General features: G+C 51.7%; 3 protein-coding genes across 4 annotated transcripts; 1 reads left to right on the forward strand and 2 right to left on the reverse strand.

Moving 5' to 3' along the window:
- Window positions 1-132: 132 nt before the first annotated feature.
- Window positions 133-9,407, forward strand: ALDH9A1 (aldehyde dehydrogenase 9 family member A1). Of its 2 annotated transcripts, XM_032118676.1 has the most exons (11): window positions 134-363; window positions 1,031-1,176; window positions 2,269-2,398; window positions 2,708-2,842; window positions 3,322-3,518; window positions 4,296-4,436; window positions 5,149-5,337; window positions 7,253-7,340; window positions 7,687-7,828; window positions 8,325-8,437; window positions 8,539-9,407. In XM_032118676.1, exons 1-11 carry the CDS (start codon window positions 174-176, stop codon window positions 8,631-8,633), a joined length of 1,566 nt encoding a protein of 521 aa, XP_031974567.1. In that variant the 5' UTR covers window positions 134-173; the 3' UTR covers window positions 8,634-9,407. The 2 variants fall into 2 exon arrangements, with proteins under 2 accessions (XP_031974568.1, XP_031974567.1); XM_032118677.1 differs by lacking the exon at window positions 4,296-4,436 and having other exon boundaries at window positions 133-363.
- A 208-nt stretch (window positions 9,408-9,615) lies between these two features.
- Window positions 9,616-15,069, reverse strand: MGST3 (microsomal glutathione S-transferase 3). Its single transcript, XM_032118679.1, has 6 exons — window positions 14,944-15,069; window positions 12,488-12,611; window positions 11,568-11,641; window positions 10,916-10,973; window positions 10,139-10,211; window positions 9,616-9,835 (listed from the first exon to the last, which is right to left on the reverse strand). Exons 2-6 carry the CDS (start codon window positions 12,602-12,604, stop codon window positions 9,720-9,722), a joined length of 438 nt encoding a protein of 145 aa, XP_031974570.1. The 5' UTR covers window positions 12,605-12,611; window positions 14,944-15,069; the 3' UTR covers window positions 9,616-9,719.
- Window positions 14,281-19,592, reverse strand: LRRC52 (leucine rich repeat containing 52). The gene is made up of 3 exons (XM_032118250.1): window positions 18,716-19,592; window positions 16,319-16,569; window positions 14,281-14,394 (listed from the first exon to the last, which is right to left on the reverse strand). Exons 1-3 carry the CDS (start codon window positions 19,332-19,334, stop codon window positions 14,281-14,283), a joined length of 984 nt encoding a protein of 327 aa, XP_031974141.1. The 5' UTR covers window positions 19,335-19,592.
- Window positions 19,593-20,496: the final 904 nt, after the last annotated feature.

The raw sequence follows: 20,496 nt of genomic DNA on the forward strand, positions 1-20,496 counted from the left end.
TTTATGTTAACAATGTCTCTTAATTGGGTGGTGGAGGCTCCTGCGGGCCGCGGGATTAGCTGCCTCGCAGCTGGCACGCCCCGGGTGGGGCGGGCCTCGCGGCGCTGACGGTGAAAAGGCGTCGGTGGAAGAGGCGGTGCCTCTCGGCCGCGGCGCCTCACGGGATCTCGCCGATGTTGGCACAGTCCCGGCTGCCGAGCTTTCTTCTCCTACTCCCCCGGCTGCGCTCACTCGCTCCCGGCCTCGCCATGAGCTCCGCCACCGGCACCGTCACCGTCCAGCAGCCCCTCAACTACCGCGCGGGCGCCCGCGTCCACCCCGCCGACGGCGGACAGCTGGAGGAGGTGTTCGAGCCGGCCACAGGTACCGGGGGAACGCCGCGCCCAGGGGCAGGGAGAGCCTGCGTGCCTGCAGGGCCTGGTGTCCTCGGCTTTCCCTCAGGTCACCTGGGTGCCACCTGTGCGGGTGTCCTGCACGCCCTGCTGCTCCTGAGCCACCCTGCTGTAGTGGCTGCGCTCTGCTTACAGCGTTTGCCCGTCATCACTCTTTACTGTAGAAATCAGCTCTCAATCAGACACAAAATGCAGTGATGCCAGATTTTGGCAAAACCCCACGATTTAAATCTCTCTAAAATTATATAATTATAGTTATCGGTATGTAGTGTTCAGCAAAATCACTCCAAGTGTTTAACCATCCTGGGGAATGTGTAACGAGAGTCCTGAAGAGGGTGGTAGAAGTGTAACAAACTCACCTGGGAAACCCAGGAATTTTGTAACAACTGGAGCTAATTAGTTACCAGAACACGACTGTGGAGAATGGCCGCTCTTTTAATTCAGACCACCTGAATTGCAGCACTTCTTCTATGGCTGATTACAAATCAGTGGGTTTCAGTGGGAGCCATCGGTGAAATTCTGTGCCTGGTATAGGTGGCTTGACTGAAGTATGTGGCGTTTGGTGCAAGATAAACTGCGTTCTGGGCCCCTTTTCTGAGACTTCCATCTCATTTATTCCTTGTTTAAAACGTGCCCAGGTCGTGTGCTGTGCAAGCTGCCCTGCTCTGGAGAGAAGGAAGTTGATCTGGCTGTGCAGAGTGCAAAGGCTGCCTTTAAAATATGGAGTCAAATGTCAGGCATGGAGCGATGCCGGGTGATGCTGGAGGCTGCCAGAATTATTCGGGTATGTTGTAGGGGAGAGGGTTAGTTCTGTCTCTGAGCTTCCTTGTGGGTTATTGTTACTCTTGGGGGCTTCAGCAGGACTTCCAGAGTTCCAGGAGTTGCTCAGGAGTTAAAACCCACCTTTGGCCAGAAGAGAAGCTGCCTCAGGTGGGGCTTTGCTCTTATCGCTGGAGTCAGCACCCATGCATGCAGCTTTGGTCTTATCACTGGATTCAAGGCCAGTGTGTGCTTTCTCAGCTTAATTCTGTTAGAAGACATAAAACTGAAGCCATCCAGTTGACATATTGCAGGGTTTGTGATTCTTCTAACAGCTCCAAAGATTAAATTTCACTGCACACAGTTTCAAAGCTGAAATTGCATAAGTGGCATTGCTGAACTTTTGGCTTGTCAGAGGCTGTTGTTACATGACTGGAATGTGTCCTGGCAATAAGAGAAAGTAGCAATACTGGTTTTTATCTATCAGATAATACACATGGGGGAGGATACACATAAGTGAGCTTTAACACAGACTCCTTATTGAGATGACAGGTGCTTGGGCATCAGAGTTAATCTCCATCAAGGCACAGATCTGTAAGAACCCAGACCTCCTTTCCCCAGTGTGAATCAGTCATGAGAAAACTTTTCTTTATGCCAAACTTCTGCTTTTGCCAGACTTCCAGAGCAGGGTAATATTTCTGCCTGGGAGCTGGTCTGTTAAAGGATGCTTCCCAGCTGAATTGCTTTGTCCCTCTTCCCTGGCCTCTGGTTCCATCCTCATCTTGATATTTGCTCTTCCCAGTTTAGTTCTGTGAATTCTAATCATTGTTTGCCAGCTGGCTTCTAAGTTCATGTTTGTTCATCTTTTAGATAAACAGGGATGTTAAACAAGACTGGACCAGCAGTGAACCCCAGAGGCTTTCCCTTTGACATTTCCCTGCACTCAGTCATCATGGGGAAATCGATAAACAGCAGTTGGAAATGTCTCCCTTTTGGAGATGACCGTTTCTCATGGCAGGATCTTGTCTGGGACTTGTGTGCTTGGGAAGTGGCTGTCTTCTTGTGGAGTTCTGCTCTGGGCTTCTCTAACGTTGTTTCTGTCCTGTGCCTCTCACAGGAGCAGAGAGAGGAAATTGCCACCATGGAGACCATCAACAATGGGAAATCCATCTTTGAAGCCAGAGTGGACATAGACATATCCTGGCAGTGCCTGGAGTATTACGCAGGGCTGGCAGGATCTCTGGCAGGTGAGGATGTTACTGGAGTTTGCTTTTTGCTCTCTGTCCCACATTTGCTGGTAACTCCAATGGCACAAAACCATCTTTGCTGCTGATTTTTCTAAGAGGTGGACCATTCCTTTTCCTGAAGACGTTGGAAGGATTTTGAGAGGTCTCCACCCAATGCTGCCATGATCTGTGGGCACTCACACCCTCTGTGAGCTTTCTGGGGTAAAACTGTGTCTCCGTTCCCAGGCAGAGCCAGATATGACCCCTGGTGGCTCTGATCAGACAGGAAGGGGCTTTGCTCTTTTCTACCTTCTGGCTGTTTCTTTGCAGGTGAACACGTCCAGCTTCCTGGGGGATCCTTTGGGTACACTCGGAGAGAACCGCTTGGGGTGTGTGTTGGGATTGGAGCCTGGAATTACCCTTTCCAGATTGCCTGCTGGAAGTCTGGCCCGGCCTTGGCTTGCGGTAATGGAGACTTTCTGCCTGCACAAGTGTCTCTTCAAAGCCAAGTGATCCTGTGGGGGAGAGTGGTTTGCAGGATGAAATCGACGATTACCTTGAAGTGTTGAAGGATAAGCAGAATGTTCAGGCTGCTACTCTGGCAGAAAGGGAAGGGAAATGAAAGGAGGAACATATCATATGTCAAGAGGTTAGGAGTGCATCAGGAAAAGCTTTGCTTTTTTGGTAGCTTGGTTTTTACCAGATGGGGAAGGTCTCTGGAAATCTCTGCAGGGCAAGACCAGCAGCTCCATCTCCCCCAGCCCTCTCCCCAGCAAGAAGGGCATCCTTTTGCTAGTTGCAGTGATCAGCTGAAAGTGTTTCCCCCTCTCCTGGGGGAAACATCTGGGATCTGTTGAGACAAACTCACTGTGTGGGGTGGGGATTATTTTTGTTTCTTCCCTGAAGCAGTTTGGGTGTTAACCTCACCTTGCCTGTGTCTTTAGGCAATGCAATGGTCTTCAAGCCTTCACCCTTCACCCCCATTTCTGTGGTGAGGTTGGCAGAGATCTTCACAGAGGCCGGAGTGCCCAAGGGGCTCTTCAACGTGGTGCAGGGTGGGGCAGCCACGGGCCAGTTCCTCTGCCAGCATCCAGATGTGGCCAAAATCTCTTTCACTGGCAGTGTGCCAACTGGCATGAAGGTAAAGACACCTTGAAACAAAGGGTCTGTAGTTAATACCTCCTTGAGCTTTTCTGCATGAAGCTTGTAGAGGTGGGGTGCAAGTCAGCATTTTTGGGGCCGAGCATGGAGCTTGCAGTACGTACAGGGTCATGCTGGGGATCCAGTTAACCTGCCGGGCATGGGCTTGGGAGAGAAACCCCTTGGTCAGCTTCACTTGCTTAGCCCCTAGTTGCAGTGAAGTCCCTGAGCTGCTCAGGTGGATGTTGATATCAGGAGGACAGTACACAGAACAGCAGCACTGGGAAAATGTGTTTCTGGCTGCAATAGAGCACTAAAGCTGCATGCAACCTACTGTTTCTAAGCAAGAGAATAGTTCCTGTGAGTTTCTCACCCTTAATTTATTATTCCAAAATTAAAAAAAGACTTTTGGAAATAAATTCTGAGTTGAAGGAAGGGAAATGTTGTCCCTTGAATGCTCCCTACATGTGTGTACCTGTTGGGTGCAATGACAACAGATGCAGCTACAGCCGCCTGCAGCTTACACTGAGCACAAGACTTCCTGCAAATGCTACTCCAGGTTTTTTTGGTTTTATCCATGAAAAAAAAAAACCCAAACCCTCTGACGCTGTCCTCAGTCTGAACTAAGCACATATAGGAAACCCAGCTTGCCCTTTATGCTGCTTCTCTTGTTGGTGAATGGTCCTGCAGGAACTCTCCTTTTGGGACTCTTGCCTCTCCCCACCAGCCTCCCCTTGGCCAGTGGGTCACTTATCTCTTCTGTCCTTGTTCCACTCAGATCATGGAGATGGCAGCTAAAGGGATCAAGCCAGTCACCCTGGAGCTGGGGGGCAAATCCCCCCTTATCATCTTTTCGGACTCTGATCTGGATAATGCTGTGAAGGGAGCTCTCATGGCTAACTTCCTTACTCAGGGTGAGGTGTGTGTCTGTGGGGCAGGAGTGCTCCTTCCCAGGGAGGCAGGGTGTTGTCAGGATTGGGCCTGACCTCATATAGTGAGGGATGCCCTGAAGCTCCCATCTTGCCACACCCTTCCCTGTGCAGTGTCAGAAGGGATGCCCTTGCAGGAGCCAGTGCAGGGTGTCCCAGCAGTGTTGCCTTAGCCAGTGCCCTGTCCTTCCCAGACATGGAGTCTCTCTGACACCCAGTACCCAGCTCAGCACAGCTGCTCCTGTGCCCTGAGCACCAGTCTGGCACTCATAGGTCAGGGGAAGCCATGCTGGTGTCCCTTGGAGGGGCAGCAGGTTACAGCCTGGTGTGCTGAGTCTGAGAACAGGGTTCTGTCCTTCCCAAGTTTGGGATATGCACATGTACTGCAGGTTTTGTGTAATCCTGTTGGCAAATTTGCTCAGCCGGGTCATTTCTGGGAATTCAGAAGTCAGTTCAAGGTCTCTGCTACTGGTGACCTGATGCGTTTTTGCCACCTGGTGGCATCAGAACCAGTGTCCAGCAAGGACTGTTCAGTGCAGTCACAGCCCCAGGGTAATCTTGTGTTCCTTGTCCCCAGGGACAAGTTAGCTGTTGTAGCAGCTGTGGAGGGGCTTTTCCAAGAGCCTCTGGAGCAGGACCCAAGCAGGGAAGGACTGTGGAGTGCTGCGTTTCCTATTCTCAGCTGCCTGTCCTGTGTCCTAGGTGTGCTGCAATGGCACCCGAGTGTTCGTGGAGAGGAAGATCCTGGATACCTTCACAAAGGAGGTGGTGAAATGCACCCGGAAAATCAAAATTGGAGACCCTCTTCTGGAAGACACACGGATGGGAGCCCTCATCAACCTGCCCCACCTGAATCGTGTGCAGGGCTTTATCAAGCAGGCGAAGGAGCAGGTGAGATTGTGATGCTGCCTTGTGACTGCCCTGAAATGTCTCTGTTGTTAGACAAACACACTGCCAGCTGCTTTTGTGCCCTGTGCCTTCCCAGTTAAGCTGGGTTTTTTGGTTGTTTTTGAATTACTCAATGGGTGTTTTGGACCACTAGATACATAAGTCTGTGGGATCTGATGGGATGCATCCCAGGGTCCAGAGAGAATTGGCTGATGTAGTTGCTCAGCCATTCTCCATGGTACTTGAAAAGTCCTGGCAGTCAGGTGAAGTCTCTAGTGACTGGAAAAGGAAAAACACTTCACCCATTTTCAAAAAGGGTGGACAGGAGGACCCTGAGAATTACAGACCTGTCAGCCTCACCTCTGTGACTGTGGGAAGATCATGGAACTGATCCTCCTAGAAGTTGTGTTAAGGCACATGGAGGACAGGGAGGTGATTTGAGCCAAGTACAAGGTGCTGCACCTGGGTCAGAGCAACCCCTGGTATCAATCCAGGCTGGGGGATGAGCGGATGAAGCAGGCTTGCCAGGAAGGGCTTGGGAGTGCTGGTGGATGAGAGGCTGGACATGCCCCATCCGTGTGTGCTGGCACCCAGAAACCACCCGTGTCCTGGGCTGCATCCAAAGCAGTGTGGGCAGCAGGTGAAGGGGAATTCTTTCTGCCCCTCTGACATGCTCTGGTGAGACCCCACTTCAAGTACTGCAACCAGCTCTGGAATCCCCTCAGCACAGGAAAAATGCACCTCACTGTGAGGAAAGGCTGAGACTTGGGGTAGTTCAGCCTGAAAAGGAGAAGGCTCTGGGGACACCTGATGGCAGCATTTCAGTAAAAGGGGCTTATGAGAAAGATAGGGACAAACTTCTTAGCACGGTCTGTTGGCAACCAGCAAGACATATTCGTGCATAGAACTGCTATTAAAAAGAATAACCCTGAAAAATGCATCCCAAGCTTGGGAGATGGAGAGGTGGTGGAATTCAAAATTATACAAGGTAGAAAAGGGTTACAAGCATCGCAGGTCACTGGGCCTGATGGTGTTCCTGTAAAAGGCAGTATATATGCAAAAAATCGTAGTCATGTTAGACAATATCTCTATTGTAAGTCCCCCCTACAGTCTCCCTTTCCTAATCCCACCTTTCCCTTTTACCCTATGTCCTATTACCCCCAGTGTATTCCCAATCCGTTTTTTCATCCATGGTTTCCCTCACAAAACCATGCTTTTGCCAATTGTTTCCCCAAAAATCCTTTTCCAATGCCGAGTGGGGGATGAAAAGGGGGAGGGAAGAAGCTAAACCCTCTCCTGCCTCAGTTTCCCCACAAAGCATGCTCAGAGAGTTCTGTCTCCCTTCTGTCAGCCCTAAGATGTTCCACAGAATCTGTTTAGACATTTAAAGGCTCAGGAGGGTGGCTTGTTTTGTTTTGAAACTGTTCTTGTTATGTTTATCCAGTTGTTTTCATTCTCCTTTTATTAAAATAAAACGGGTGAAATGTCAGGGTCTCCTCCCCCGCCGTGTAGCCCTGGGAGAGGGGCCCTGAGGGCACAGACACGGGGTTTCCCTGCCCCTGCTCAGCCTCGTTCCCGTTGGTTGGTTTGTGTTCCCTGCGTGGGCAAAGGACCCTCGGGTCCAGTGACTGGAACAGTTCCTCGGCAGATCCCGGCCATGCGGCTGGAGAAATAAACATCTCTCTGAAACAGCTATCAAGAATCTGTCTGTCCATATATATTTCCTTTCCACGGGACTCCTGGTTTGGTATATGTATGTTGGCAGGATCCCCACTGCAACAGGGGCTTATGAGAAAGATAGGGACAAACTTCTTAGCACGGTCTGTTGGGATAGGCTAAGGGCCAGCCAGAGCTGTGGCAGCTAAGCAGGATGCTCCTGGATGTGCCTGCATCCCTTCCTCTCCTGGCTCTTTTCCAGGGGGCAGAGGTGCTGTGTGGTGGGGACCCATATGTGCCAGATGACCCGAAGCTGAAGAATGGCTACTACATGCGCCCCTGTGTGTTAGGTATGATCCATCTCACTCATGGTACCATGGCTGTTGTGGAATTTCTCCTGAGAATGCTGAGTTCAGTGTAACCTGGCTCTGTGATGTCCCCAGTGTGGACTGGCACTTGGATGGGGGCACTAGAGAGAGCTGAGGCTTCCAAGAACTGCATCCAGGGAAATCTGCTGTTGGGGGGCCTGACAGGAATGATGCAGTCGGTGCTTTTGAGATGCAGGGTGTGCCTGGCTGCTCTGCAGGGAGGCCGTGCAGTGCTGGGTGCTGTCTCCAAGGCTGTGTGGGCTGCTGAATGCACAGGCTGTGCTGCTGCTCTTCCTCCTGAAGCACTTGTGCTCTGCCATGCTTCCAGGGAACTGCAAGGATGACATGACGTGTGTGAAGGAAGAGATCTTTGGGCCTGTCATGGCCATCCTGCCATTTGACACGGAGGAAGAGGTTGTGGAGAGAGCCAATGCCACCAAATTTGGCCTGGCAGGTGGTGTCTTCACCAGGTATGACTGGGCAGTGTTGTGAAATCATTTTAGGGAGGGCAAATACTGTGGTGATTTGCTGCTCCTCTTGCAGTGCCTTAGCATGCGCATGGGTATCCTCTTCCAGAAAAGCTGAAGCAGGTGATTTCCAAAAGGGAAAATTGTAAATGACTGCACATCTCCCAGTTTTTCCTGAAGTGTTGGGTGGGCCCAGCTGTCCTTTGGGGTCCTCCCAGCCTGGCTTGGCCTGCTGCCTGCATCTCCAGGATGCACCAGGAGCCTGCTGTGCTGCTGTTGGCTACTTGCCCCACTCTGCATTGCTGGTGTCCTTGTCCTGCCCTCCCAAACTGAATGCAGTTGGAGTGTCCTTGGGAGCTGGAGCCACCTCCTTCAAGCAGGCAAAGAGAGAGTAGGGCAGGTTGGACTTCAAAAACCAGTGTGGCCTGCTGGCCTTTCTCCAGTGGATATTACCAGGCAGGGAAGGAGGGGATCCAGCTGAATTGCCGTTTTCCTGCAGGGATATCCAGAAGGCTCACAGGATAGTGGCTGCTCTTAAGGCCGGGATGTGCTTCATCAACAACTACAACGTCAGCCCTGTGGAGCTGCCTTTTGGAGGATACAAGTTCTCAGGTGAGCTCTGTGTGACCTCCCCCGGTACATGCCAGCTACAGGAGCTGAGTGGCCCCTGGCACTGCCTGGAGCTGTGTCCTCACTCCAGCTCTTCCCTGCAGGATTTGGCAGGGAGAACGGCCGGGCAGCCATCGAGTACTACTCGCAGTTGAAGACGGTGTGCGTGGAGATGGGTGATGTGGAGTCTGCATTTTAGTGGCTCTGGGGCCTGCGCAGGGGAGCATCAGGCAGCTCTTCCCTGCCAGCCAGAGATGTGGATCATGTACACAGCAATAAAGTACCCTACAGTCGTCAGTGCCCAGGGGGAAGCAGAGCTGGAGCAACATTTAGCCACCCTGCTCCTGCAAGGGGGGGATGTACACACAGGGCTCAGCTCTCACCAGTCTGGTGGACAATGGGAAGCTCAGAGCAGGAGGCACCAATCTGGCTTTTGGCAGCAGCTCCTGCAGCCACAGAGGTTTTACCAGAGGCTTGTTAGTGGCCCAGGCCAGGGCCAGGCTTCCCACGCTGTGTGCCTTGATTCCCATTGCCTTCCACCTTCCATCAACTTCAGTTCTGGCTTCTTAACAGGTAGGACCCCACTCAATACACATATAAGCTCTTGGACACATTGACATCCTGTAGCTATAGACCCTCTCTATTCTATGACTACATAAAAGCCTTAACTGTAGCATTGTTTATTCCCTCTAGACCCTTGGTTACTGCAAATTTTGGTTTTTTCTATCTGTACCTTACTTACAAGTGGGACAAAACATTGTGGGGAGAGTTGGCTGATGCTGCCTGGGCCAGGCATGGCCCTGAGAATCACCTCCATACAAGAGTGGTGGCAAGCTCCAGCACAGAATAGTGAAAGCTATCTCACTTTTTTCCTGTAAGTTTACTGTTCTTTATAAACATGATGAAGCAACAACTTTAAATGTTTGTCTATGTCTCTTTCTAGCAATTAAATAAATACTAACTCTGGGACATCTTCTCAGAGTGACATGAATTGATGGGTCCAGAAATGGGGCTGCTGCTGTATGGGTTAAATGAGATGCAAGGTGGCTTTTTGATCACCAAAATCATAAAAGCTAGAAAGAACACCCCTGCCTGACAGACAGATCTCTGTAGTCCTACAAAACCAGAGTAGTTCTAGCGTTCTGCAGAGCTTCTTAAGAAAACCCTCTGTAACTTTAGAATGAAAATACAGAATTGACAACTTCCTTTTATTGAGTAAGAAAAGGGGAAAAAACACAGGAAGCCAAGTGTTCTAAAAGAAAACAAGAAAATTCCCTTTAGCTTCTCAGCACTCCCGGTGGCAGACCCAGCCTAGGTGCTGGCAGGCCGAATACACACCCGTGCCCACCAGCCCAAGGAGTGCCACGGAGCCAAGGGCCCCTCTCCTTCGGTTTTTGGGATCTGGAAAAAAAAGGCAGGATTTGTCAGTTCACTGAAAGCCCACCCTGGAAACTGAAGAGGGAGCAGGAACTAAAGGTAAATCCCCAGGGGCAAACCAGCAGGCACCAGCTCAGGCCTCTTAGGTTAGGCATCCCTATTGGATGAGAGCTCTTCCCAACAGCAGGAAGAGCATGCTGCAGTGTTGGGCAGCCTGTAGACCTGCACCCTTTCCTCCACGCCTGACTGGGAGCAAAGAGTCTTGAGGTCACTGTAGAAGATCTGAGCTTCCAAGCACCCTCTGTGTGCGGCAGGGTACAGACCTACCTCCTGTATAGTAGCCATAGGCATAAAGGAGTCTCCCAACGATCCAGGCGACACCAAGCCCTGTGGCAACCCGCTGCAGAGAAAGGAGAAGCATTAAAGGCTTTGGAGGCTTGAGCAAAGTTGTGCAGGCAACCAGGTGCTGAATCTCATTTCATCCTTGACCAGTTAGTGAGCCAGAGCAAGGGCCAGGATGGTGGAGGCAGCTGCTGCTCCAAGCCCTGCTCCACTGCCTCCACCAGGCGTTCCAAACTTCCACCTTGACTCTTAATTAAGAGCTTGCTCCAATGTGGCTCCCATTTGCCAGATGTGCCTATGCGGCTTCCTTCCCTCTTGGAAAAGGAGTCTGTCTTCAGGAAGGACCTAATTTGTCTTTTGATGGCAAAGATAAAGCTACTGGATTTGGCCTCTCCCATGTGCCTGCCTCCTCCCAAGTTGTCTGCATCTTTCAGTTAAAAATAATCTAGGCTTTTGTTGACCTCCTTTGGCAGGGCTTGGAAAAACTGGGCTGGAGGGATCCTTCCCACTCAGTAACTGGAGGCTGCAAATGCTTTGCTTTGTCTAACAAGGCACCTTTAGGGGAAGGAAAGGGCTCTAATAGCTGAAACAGCAGTAATGAGTTCATTACTTGTGGTTCTCCTGCAGAGGACATTCTACAGCTAAATTTCCAGAAGGGGCACTGCTGTTAAGTGTGACATGGCTACTGAAGGGGCTGTCTTGGCCTCCTGCCCCCCACCCTTTCCAGGTCAGGGAGCCAGAGCAGAGATCTGCATCACTTACCGGGTGATAGAGTCCACCAGTGCCTAAAAAGAACAGGAAGGCAGGGTAGACTTCCAATCTGAAAATAAAAGTGAAGAGGTTGTGTTTGTGCTCACGTTGCTTACAAAGAGGAAAATCCAGAAGGGCAGAGGCTGCAAACAACCCGTGCCAAGGGCATTTTGGGCTCTTTACAAGTCTCTGTGCTCAATGCTGTGGCTGAGGAAAGAAGGGATCTGAGCACACACAGAGTTTTAGGACCTTCCTCCCAGCCTGTGCCTCTCTCCCAGGTCACCCACCCACTCTTTCCATTTTGTTCCCTAAGCCACTCTAAACATTCCCCAGAAGTTGTGCCTCCCAGCACCCTCTGATGTGCTTTGCAGCCTGTCCACAGGAGCTGGGTGGACTTTGGCCTCTCCCCAGGGAGACATGGGCAGCACACCAGATCAGCACCTTCTGGAAACAACATTCCTCATGTCTTAAGATCTACCCATGGAAGCAAGTTGCTGAGAACTGGGATGGCTTCACACCACCATCCCATAGTTTAAGACAGCGGAAAGAGCCAGCATGGCCTTACTGCTAAGCATCAAAGCAATGGCAGCAGCACCTCTGGGGCTGTGGGCCCTGCTCCTCAGCCCTGTGTGTTCCAAGGCCCCTGTTCAAAGATGTCACTCACGTGTTCTGGTGTGCGCGCTGGATGCAGTTGAATATCTGCCCGTGTTCAGGGTCTGTGCTGTACATGGTTGGATACTGCCAAAAAATAAACCAGCAGCAAAGCATCAGCAAGTGTGACCTGCAGCTCCTTTTCCCAGGAGTGCGGGGCTGTCCGAGTGCTTGCAAGACCAACCTGCAGTGACAGGTTAGAGCCTGTCCCTGCCCTGGGGCCCACAAAAGCCGTGTTCAAGGTCACCGCCTTCCTGGAGCTGCTGCCTGGCTGCAGAGACCTCCCCAGGCCTCAAATCCAGCACCACATGCACTGGGTACATTTGCTCCAGTCTTGACTTGATGCAGCAGGAATGGGATCACCCCAACAGGCAGCTGGAACTGTCCTTGTGCCCACCCCTTCTTGTCACTTCTGTCAGTGAAGTGGTGAAAGAGCAGTGGCTGAAGCCAAGTGGCACAGCAGCCTCTGCATGCCACGGCCCTGACTCACAACTGTCCCCACCCAGCCCAGAGCTCTGCCTGGCTTAAAGGCTCCTCAATGCATGCTGAGGGAAGGTCACTTGAAAGACTTCTTGTGACTCACACGTGCTCCCCCTGAGTTTGAGAAACACTCCTGTCACTTTTGTGCCACTATGATCCCTTCCCGCCAGTGCTGCATCAAGTCTTACTTGCAAGGCAAAAGGGTCAAGCAGTTTCTTGCCCATCAGTGCTGCCAAGCTCAAAGCCACATGCTTTCAGCTTGGTGCCAAGCACCTGATGTCCCAAATTCTGAGCTCTGTTATGCTTTCTGGAGAGCCATGGCAGCTCCATCCCTTCTGCATCTGTGTGGTGGGACAGGAAACGTCAGCAGGTCACCCCAAACTGAGCAAGGTGTCACCTAGATTGTCAGCAGACTGGCTCCAACCTTGCCATCCCCTCAGCCTGAGCACTCACCTCCACGCTGTATTTCTTGCGGGCCTTGCCCACCTTAATGGCAAGGTGCATGACCAGGATGAAGCTGGCGGCCCCGGTCAGCATGACATAGCCATACTCCTTGGAGAGAACAGCCATCGTGGTGCTGCCAGAGAAAGGGAGCCTGTTAATATTTTGGGGAAGTGGCAACACACAATATGTGTGCACGGAAGAGTTGCTGAGCTTGGACCCTAAGAGCTCCCAGAACAGGGACTGGCTGAAGGAAGAGAGAAATGGTGGCTGAGGGAATTTGTGCCTCCTGGAGCCTCCACAAACCAGGAGTTCTCTGCATAGTTCCTGTCAAGCAAGCCTTAAAATCACCTAAGCATTGGTGGGAAGTGGTGTCTGGAGAACCCTAGTCCAGCCTGGGCAGAAACTCATGGGCCTTTCCAGCCCCAGAGCTAGGGACCATCAAATGAAATCAGTTTATTTCCAGCCTGTTCCCTAAGAGGGATGTTTCTTCATGCAGTGGGAACCAGACCTGTGGAACTCCTTGCCAAGGGACATTGTGAATGCAGGCAGTTCTCATAAATTCAACAGGAAATTGGGCAAGTTCTGGGAATAAGAGGTAAGTTGGGAATTATAATAGAGCCTGGCTCAGAAATCCCCTGAGCTGGAAGGAGCTGGGCTACATGAATGATTAATTTGTACTGCTAAGGTCATCCTTATATAAAATACTAATAAAACCCACCACCACAGCAACGATAACTGAACCTGTTGGGTAAAGAGCCACTGGCCAGATGACCGATGCTCAGCCCTGCAGCTCCCAGGAACCCTCTCAGAGTCACAAACTGGTGAACAGCTCCAACAACACACAGCTACTGGCATTTACAAACATCTGCACCAGTGGCCAGGGGACGCCAGGGCCTGTGTGGCTTTTATTTAATGGTTCTGTGCTCCCTCATGCAGACCTGAGACAGAAGCATGGGGCAGAAGGTGCATCCTGCAGCCTCTGCCATGCTGCCCCACATTCCACGTTCTCCCTCTTTCCTGCTCCCCATCTGCCAGACCTGCCCCCATCAGCCAGCCCTGCTCTACACGAGCTCTCCGGCTCCCTCCAGGCTGCCAGAAAGCAAAGGGCCCTTCCCCACAACCCTCTTGCACAACCCCGAACCTCAGACACCTGCCCGGGTGACCCTAGAAGGTGCTACATGACAGAGCACAGCAGAGGACAGCAGAGACCTCCCTCCAGCACCAAGATAATTCTCCCAATCAAACCCCAGCTGGTGCCTGTCTCCAGATGGTGCCTCCACGATGTAGTGAGGTTTTGGTGTCTCCTGCACTGTCCCTCCAGCACAATCTGTCAGTGTGGGGAAAAACAGGCCACCTCATGGACCTGATGTAAAGTCTTCCTATTGCAGCAGTGCCAGCACCCCTCACAAGGGATCTTTGGGGACTAGAAGGTTTTAGCTCTCATTTGCAATGGGATTATCATCAATGGAGTGAGGTGAGGACAACAGCTGGCTTTGTCCACCAGGAAGTGTGGCAAACAACTATCAGTAAGAATACTAAAACCCTGAAGTAATGAAGAAAAGTCAGCTGCATGCACCTGTAATTGAGGTTAGCACCTGACAGGTGACACACTGAAAACAGAACATGTAGAGCTTGTTGGTGGTCACACTTCCCCCTTCAAATTACAAGGTTGTTGGATAACCAGGCATTTTATCTTCTAGCACTGATCTCGGGGTTTATTTTGGGAGCAAAGAGCACTGCAAAGCATTAAACTGGGTTTGTCATAAAACTGCTACTCTTACACTACATATAAAAGTGTACCTCTAGCCTTTGCTCTCGTAATTTGGAGCGATATAAAGCACTCCAAAGCCACCAGGACTCTCGCGGTCGTTTCCGGATTGTGGTGCCTGGAGCGTTTCAGTAACCTTTGCCCGCAGCTGCAAGGGTTTTGCTGACAGGCACCGTCACGGTGCAGAAAACTCAGTTTCTACCTTTCACACTGCGATGTTTCCGGCAGGAGCCCCAGACACGAGATTTTGGAGCATGACGCAGCACAGAGAGGCAGCAGAAAAAGGGTCCTTCCCAACTCTGCCACAGTACTGCAGGTACTATGAGTCAGCAAAGCGCATTAAGGCTCCTAACAGTCCCACGCGTGGATTCGGACTGGATTACCCGATGTAAACTCAGCCTTTCGAGCCAGCAGAGCCCTTTGTCGCCCCGTATCCCCGTTCGCTCCCAGGGCTGAGCCCTCCCCAGCCAGGCGGGGCCAGGCTCCGCCGGAGCTGCCCGTGCGGGGGACAGGCTGAGCCCCGCGCCCTGCTCGTCCCGCAGCCCCCTTCCCCCGGAGCACCCCCGACTTGGAGATGTCCACAGCGCTTCCTCCATTTTTCCATCGGGACAACCTGAGTAACCATGCCCTGGCAGCATCCCCCTGCCCCCGGCCCCGCTCCCGAAGGGACGAGCTGGGGTGCCCGGCCCGCACTCACCCTCAGCACAGCGCGGAGCAGCCCAGGAGCTGTGGGACGGAGCCGGGCAGGGGGACGGAGCCGAGGGCGGCCGCGGGGCCGTCCCGCCCGCAGGCGGGGCCGAGGCACGGCCAGGCGCGATCAGTCTCACTGCTGGGAGAGAAGAGTGGGATAGGGATTCATGTGGATCTGCGAAGGGATTTGGCACGCCGGTGTGCCCCAGCAGCTCTGCCTGTGTCCCCAGCATACAGACATCCTCACCGTTTTTCCCATGCCCTTTTTGCCATACCAATTATAGCTAAGAGCTCTTAGCTTTGATTCGCAATCTACAGTTTAATGCCTCTAAGTTTGGTAATTCACACCGTGCTTGCTGAAATCTCCTGGTTTCCCCTGTTATCTCACCAGACCCTGCAGTGTCGGCTGAAGCAGCCAGTGTTGCACACGTGGAGTTGCTGTGCTGGGTCATGTAAGCAGATACTTCCCTTGGCAATTCCCAGCGCTAGTGGAAAGAAGGATCTTATGTTTCCCTGTAGATGCATCTTACATTTCCCTTGTAGATGCAACCCTGACGCTTTGGCATGGACACACAAGCCGTTTCCAAGAATATTTGGAGAGTGTGTAAGCAATATTTTTACTTTATAAAACATTCCAGTTTTAGGGTGATGTGACACAAAACCAGAGCTGGACTTTCCAGTGCAGTGAATGTTCATAAAACAGTGAAGGCACAGGTGGTCTGGCTGCAGGAGCACAGAGGGTTATTTTGCTGTCACCAGTGTAATGGGAAAGAAAGGAAGAACCAGTGGGATCCTGGGCTCCTAAAAATCCTGGTTTTAATCTCTTTGCCTTTCCACAGTAGAAAGTTCTTGGATTCCCTGGGGCTCCAGCTGTGTAGGCTGATCACAGTAAGCTGCTGGGTTTTTTGGCCAGGAAGTGCCTGGTGATGTCCTTGGCTACAGCACAGTGCCAGGGCCTTTCCCATATTATAGTACCTTTTCAAGCCAGTCCTTATGTCCCTACTTTTCTGTGGTCTCAAGGTAGGGTGGAAGTGGAAGGGCCTGGCACTATGCACACCTCTCACACCTCCACAAAATTAATATTTTGCAATTGTCCTGAGTCCCAGTGACAGAAGACTGGGTAGAGCACAGCAAGTGAAACTGTAGCACAGATTACTTCCTTCTCTTGCAGTTTTATTTCACTTCAAAAAAACCCAACAAAAAAAAACCCCAACAACAACAAAACAAAAAACCTAGGGTGGGACAACATGTCAGAAATCAGGCAGGAAAGGCCTGCCTTTGGTTCCCATGATGGGACTTCAGAAGGGCTGATCCTAAGTGGCTGTGTCTTCTTCCTCCGCCTCCTCCTCCGCCGCCTCCGCCTCCTCCTCCGCTGCCTCCGCCGCCTCCTCCGCCTCCTCCGCCTCCTCCTCCTTCTCCTTTGAGGCGTGGACCTTGTAGGTGACAGCACAGACGCCAGCCAGCCAGGCTGCCATGGTGCCAGCACAGAATATGCAGAAGCCAACAAGGCACAGAAAGACATAATCTTGCTTATACGGCTGGGTCAGGCAGCTGAAGTGGAGCTGTGCCTCCACTGCTGGCATCCTTAGGGCACGCAGGTCTGCTGGGGTGTAGCAGGTGAAATTGTCAGCATCTGCAGAGAGACAAGCAGAAGCAGGACTCTCTAGCTAGCCTGTATCATAATTTCATGAACAGGAGCCCTGGTAGAAAAATTATGTTAGTGCTTGCTAAAAGCCTGAAGAATATCTGCAGACTTCACCCCCCCCCCCCCATGGCTTGGGTAAAATCTGACAGCCAAACTCATGCCAAACCTGTGCTAAACCCTTGCCAAACCAGAATTCCCAGGTTGCCAGAATATTTTCTGCAGTGTTGGCTCCATAGGAAAATATTGCCTGCTGGATTATGCCACTGTGGGAAACTGCTGTCCCTGCCCTGCTCATCTCTGCTGATTGAACTATTTCACCTTCATATTAGAGCACCTGTGTTTGTTTTTTTTAAAAATCTCAAACACCTTCTGAAGTGATACAGCCTAAATCATGCTGGAATAATGAGGCTGCTGTGTGTTTGACAACGAGGGTGGTTTGCAGTTAGGCACAGCCTTACCTGGTGTGTGAGGGAAGCAGAAGCAACTCATCAGTGGTTCAGTTCCACTGAAATAACAACCATACCCTGTCATATTGCAATATCTGCAGTGATAAAACAGATCACTGTGGATATTGCAATATGATAGGGTGTGGTTGTTATTTCAACTATGTACTGTTGAAATGTATGTTTCCCTTTCAGGTTAGTGAAGGATGAATGTGGTGGCTGTGGAAGCAGGGTGTGCCTTAGCCATGGCCCTCTCCTTCCTCTGCAGATTTTGAACCCTACAGACACGGTCACTGTGGTGGGCACAGGCTGGGCACTGCTTGATGGACAGGATGGAAGAGACTGAGGGAGAGGGAGCCACAGGCTGGGCACTGCTTGATGGACAGGACGGAATGGGAGTGGTGAAGGGGAACAAGGCATGGGGGGTTTATATTGCAGTTACACTGTATTGTATATGACTGAGTGGTAACGCTGCTGTGGTTGTTCATGCTATTCCTTCTCCTGGCCCTGTGTAAAACTGCAGAGCTTTTATCTCTCTGTTACCCAAATCTATCCAAACTTGGGCAGCTTTGTGTCAGCCCCCAGGCTGCACAGATCCAGCTGAGTTCAAAACTCTGGTGCACAGGCATTTCTGAAGGTCAGTAGCCTTTCTAAAGGCCAGGCTGGGGTCTGCTTGCTGCAGATTCCAGGGCTCTGTCCCAGTGTCCCTTTGGCCTGGAACAACTCTCAATTTAAGGCTGCGTTTCACATTCCTATCCTCCCCAACAGCCTGCAATGAGCTTCATTCTCCTGTTGCAGGGTTCAGTGGGTTATCTCTAATCTCACGGTTGCGAGCTGTGCTTTGTTCCACTGTTCCATAATTGCCTGTAACCTGTATGTGGAAAAAACCCCACTTTATTTCTATAAGTAGCTTACTATATCTAATAAAGACACTAAGATGTCTTTAATTAAATTCTGTCCTAACACCAGCTTCTGTTTGCCCTTCCCTTTTTTCCCCTTGGGCTCTTTTGTGGCCCTTTCTTATTCAGTGGACAGACGTTTTCAAGCTCTCACCATTGTGCCCTGCATTACTGAAACCAAGCTTTCTTTGTTCATGTGTGTTGTGCTGTGTCTCTTTCCAGTTTGGAACAACCAAGTTCATGTGCTGCAGCTGCAAAGCAAAACATTACCCTTAGGACCAGTGTTTCTATGGGAAAGGGAACTGGTGATTACCCTGCCTTGGCCTCTCCAAGGCTCAGTTATAGAATCTCTCAGTATGATGGGAAAGAGCTGATTTTGGGGTAGAGACAAGGCAGGAAATTCAGAACAATGATTTTCCCAGTGCACATCTCCCTGGAGCTGTGTTTGGCTCCTTGTTATTTGCATTACAGCCATGGGGTGCTGTGCAGGCACAGGGACACCTGAGGCGGGATCCAGGTGTTTTAGAGAAGCAGCAGTGTCCCAGCTACAGGTTACACCTCCCTGGCTACCCTGGGGATGTGAACAAGTGTGACCCTTCATGTGTGGAGTGTGTGTAACCCAGCTGTTCCCATCCCTGGTTTGTGTGACAGCAGAAAATGGGACCCACAGCTGACATGCAGTGGCACAGCTCCATGAGCTGAACTTTTGGGAAAGAGAACAGAGGGCCCTCTCTGTTCCACACAGATCTGTGGGAGCAGGGAAGAGAGAGGTCCTGCTCACACAGCCCTCACCTGGAAAATGCACATTGCTCTCCATCATCCAGGTGATGAATTCCAAAAAGGAACAGTTGCAGTGCCACAGGTTGTCACTGAGTCCCAGAAGCCTCAGGCTGGGCAAGTCCCGGACAGTGCTGGTGTCCAGGAAGGTTAAGCCCGTCCGGCTCACATCCAGGTGCCTTAGCCAGGTGTTGTTGGCAAAAGCATCCTTCTTGATGGCCACAAGGTTGCGATTGTCTGAGATCTTCAGCACCACCAAGCTGAGGAGGTGGGAGAAGGTGCTGAAGGTGACCTGTGTGAGGTTGTTGAAGCTGAGGTCCAGATAGACAAGCTTGGCCAAGCCAGTGAAAGTGAAATCCAGGTCATCCCCCAAGAGATTCTTTCTGCAGTCCAGATAGACCAAATCAGCCAGGAAGCTCAATTCCACTGCTGGCAGGTATGAGACATTGTTTGCTGCCAGAATCAGCTGCCTGGTGTCCAGAGGGATGTCCACAGGGAACTCTTGCAACTGCTGTCCAGTGCAGTTCACCTCCAGGTACTGACAGCTACACCTGCTTGGGCAGTTGATCCCCTCTGATGCCATACCCAAAAGAAACATGAGGCTCAGGGACCATGGTCTACCTGAAGAAGACATGGTTTGAGACCTTCCAGGCCACTTAGCCCTTCTGGACTTCAAGCAGCCCTATGGAAGCTGCACTGCCCTCACAGCCATGCGGAGAAGCTGCAAGGCTGTGAGGAAGCACTTTGTGTCTGTGGTTCACCTGAGCTCTTGGCAGAGAGCCCAGCTAGAAACCGAGCCTGGCTTTTACATCAGCAAGTGTGGAACAGTGGCTGGAGCATCTCTGTCTCACACTCGGTGCCAGGTGACACCTCAGTGATGTCAGTGGCTTGCAGAAGCTGCCTGTTTTTGGGGACAGTGCCGTGTCCTTGCTGACCTGCTTCCAGCTGAGTGGAGGTGCGGGAAGCTGTGCGTGGCATGGGAGCATCAGAACTGTGTAGGGAGAGTGTGAACAGCCCAAATTTTGTCAGAAATGGTGTCACACTGCAAGAGGTGCTCACTGGTACTGGTTAGGCAAGAGTCCTGCGCAGTGTTGGGTTGGCATTGTCTCCTTTCTGGAGCTAGGAGGTTTTATCCCATCTGGAGTAGCGTGTCCAGGTCTGGGGACCTCGGCACAAGATGTGGAGATGTTGGAGCAGGTCCAGAGAAGCCATGAAGATGCTCAGAGGGCTGGAGCAACTCTGGTATGGGGACAGGCTGAGTTGGGGCCGTGCAACTTGGAGAAGATTCTGGGGAGACCTCACCTAAAGGGTTTATGGAAAAGAGGAAGAGTGACTCATTACACAGGCAGGTAATGAAAGGACAAGAGGGAATGGGTTTAAACTGACAGAGGGCAGGTTTAGAATGGATGTTAGGGAGAAATTCTCCCCGGGGAAGGTGATGAGGCACAGGTTGCCCAGAGAAGCTGTGGCTGCCCCATCCCTGGAAGTGTTCAAGGCCAGGCTGGACGGGGCTTGGAGCAGTCTGGGATAGTGGAAGGTGTCCCTGCCTATGTCAGGGGAAAACTAGGTGAGCTTTAAGGCTCCTTCCAGCGATCCTATAACTTCCGGAGGCCTTGAGAGCCGCGGCCGAAGGAAGAGAAAGGACGCCACCGCCTCACCCCGCCCTTCCCCTCACGGCCAACGGCGGCGGCGGGGCGGGGCCTGCCAAGCCACGCCCTCTCGCGATAGCGCTGCCCGCGGATAGGCCAGGGGAAGGCGCGAACGCACCAAGCCCCGCCCGAAGCGACGGCGCGGCT

Source organism: Corvus moneduloides, chromosome 9 (assembly GCF_009650955.1).
Source record: "Corvus moneduloides isolate bCorMon1 chromosome 9, bCorMon1.pri, whole genome shotgun sequence".
Taxonomy (NCBI): domain Eukaryota; kingdom Metazoa; phylum Chordata; class Aves; order Passeriformes; family Corvidae; genus Corvus; species Corvus moneduloides.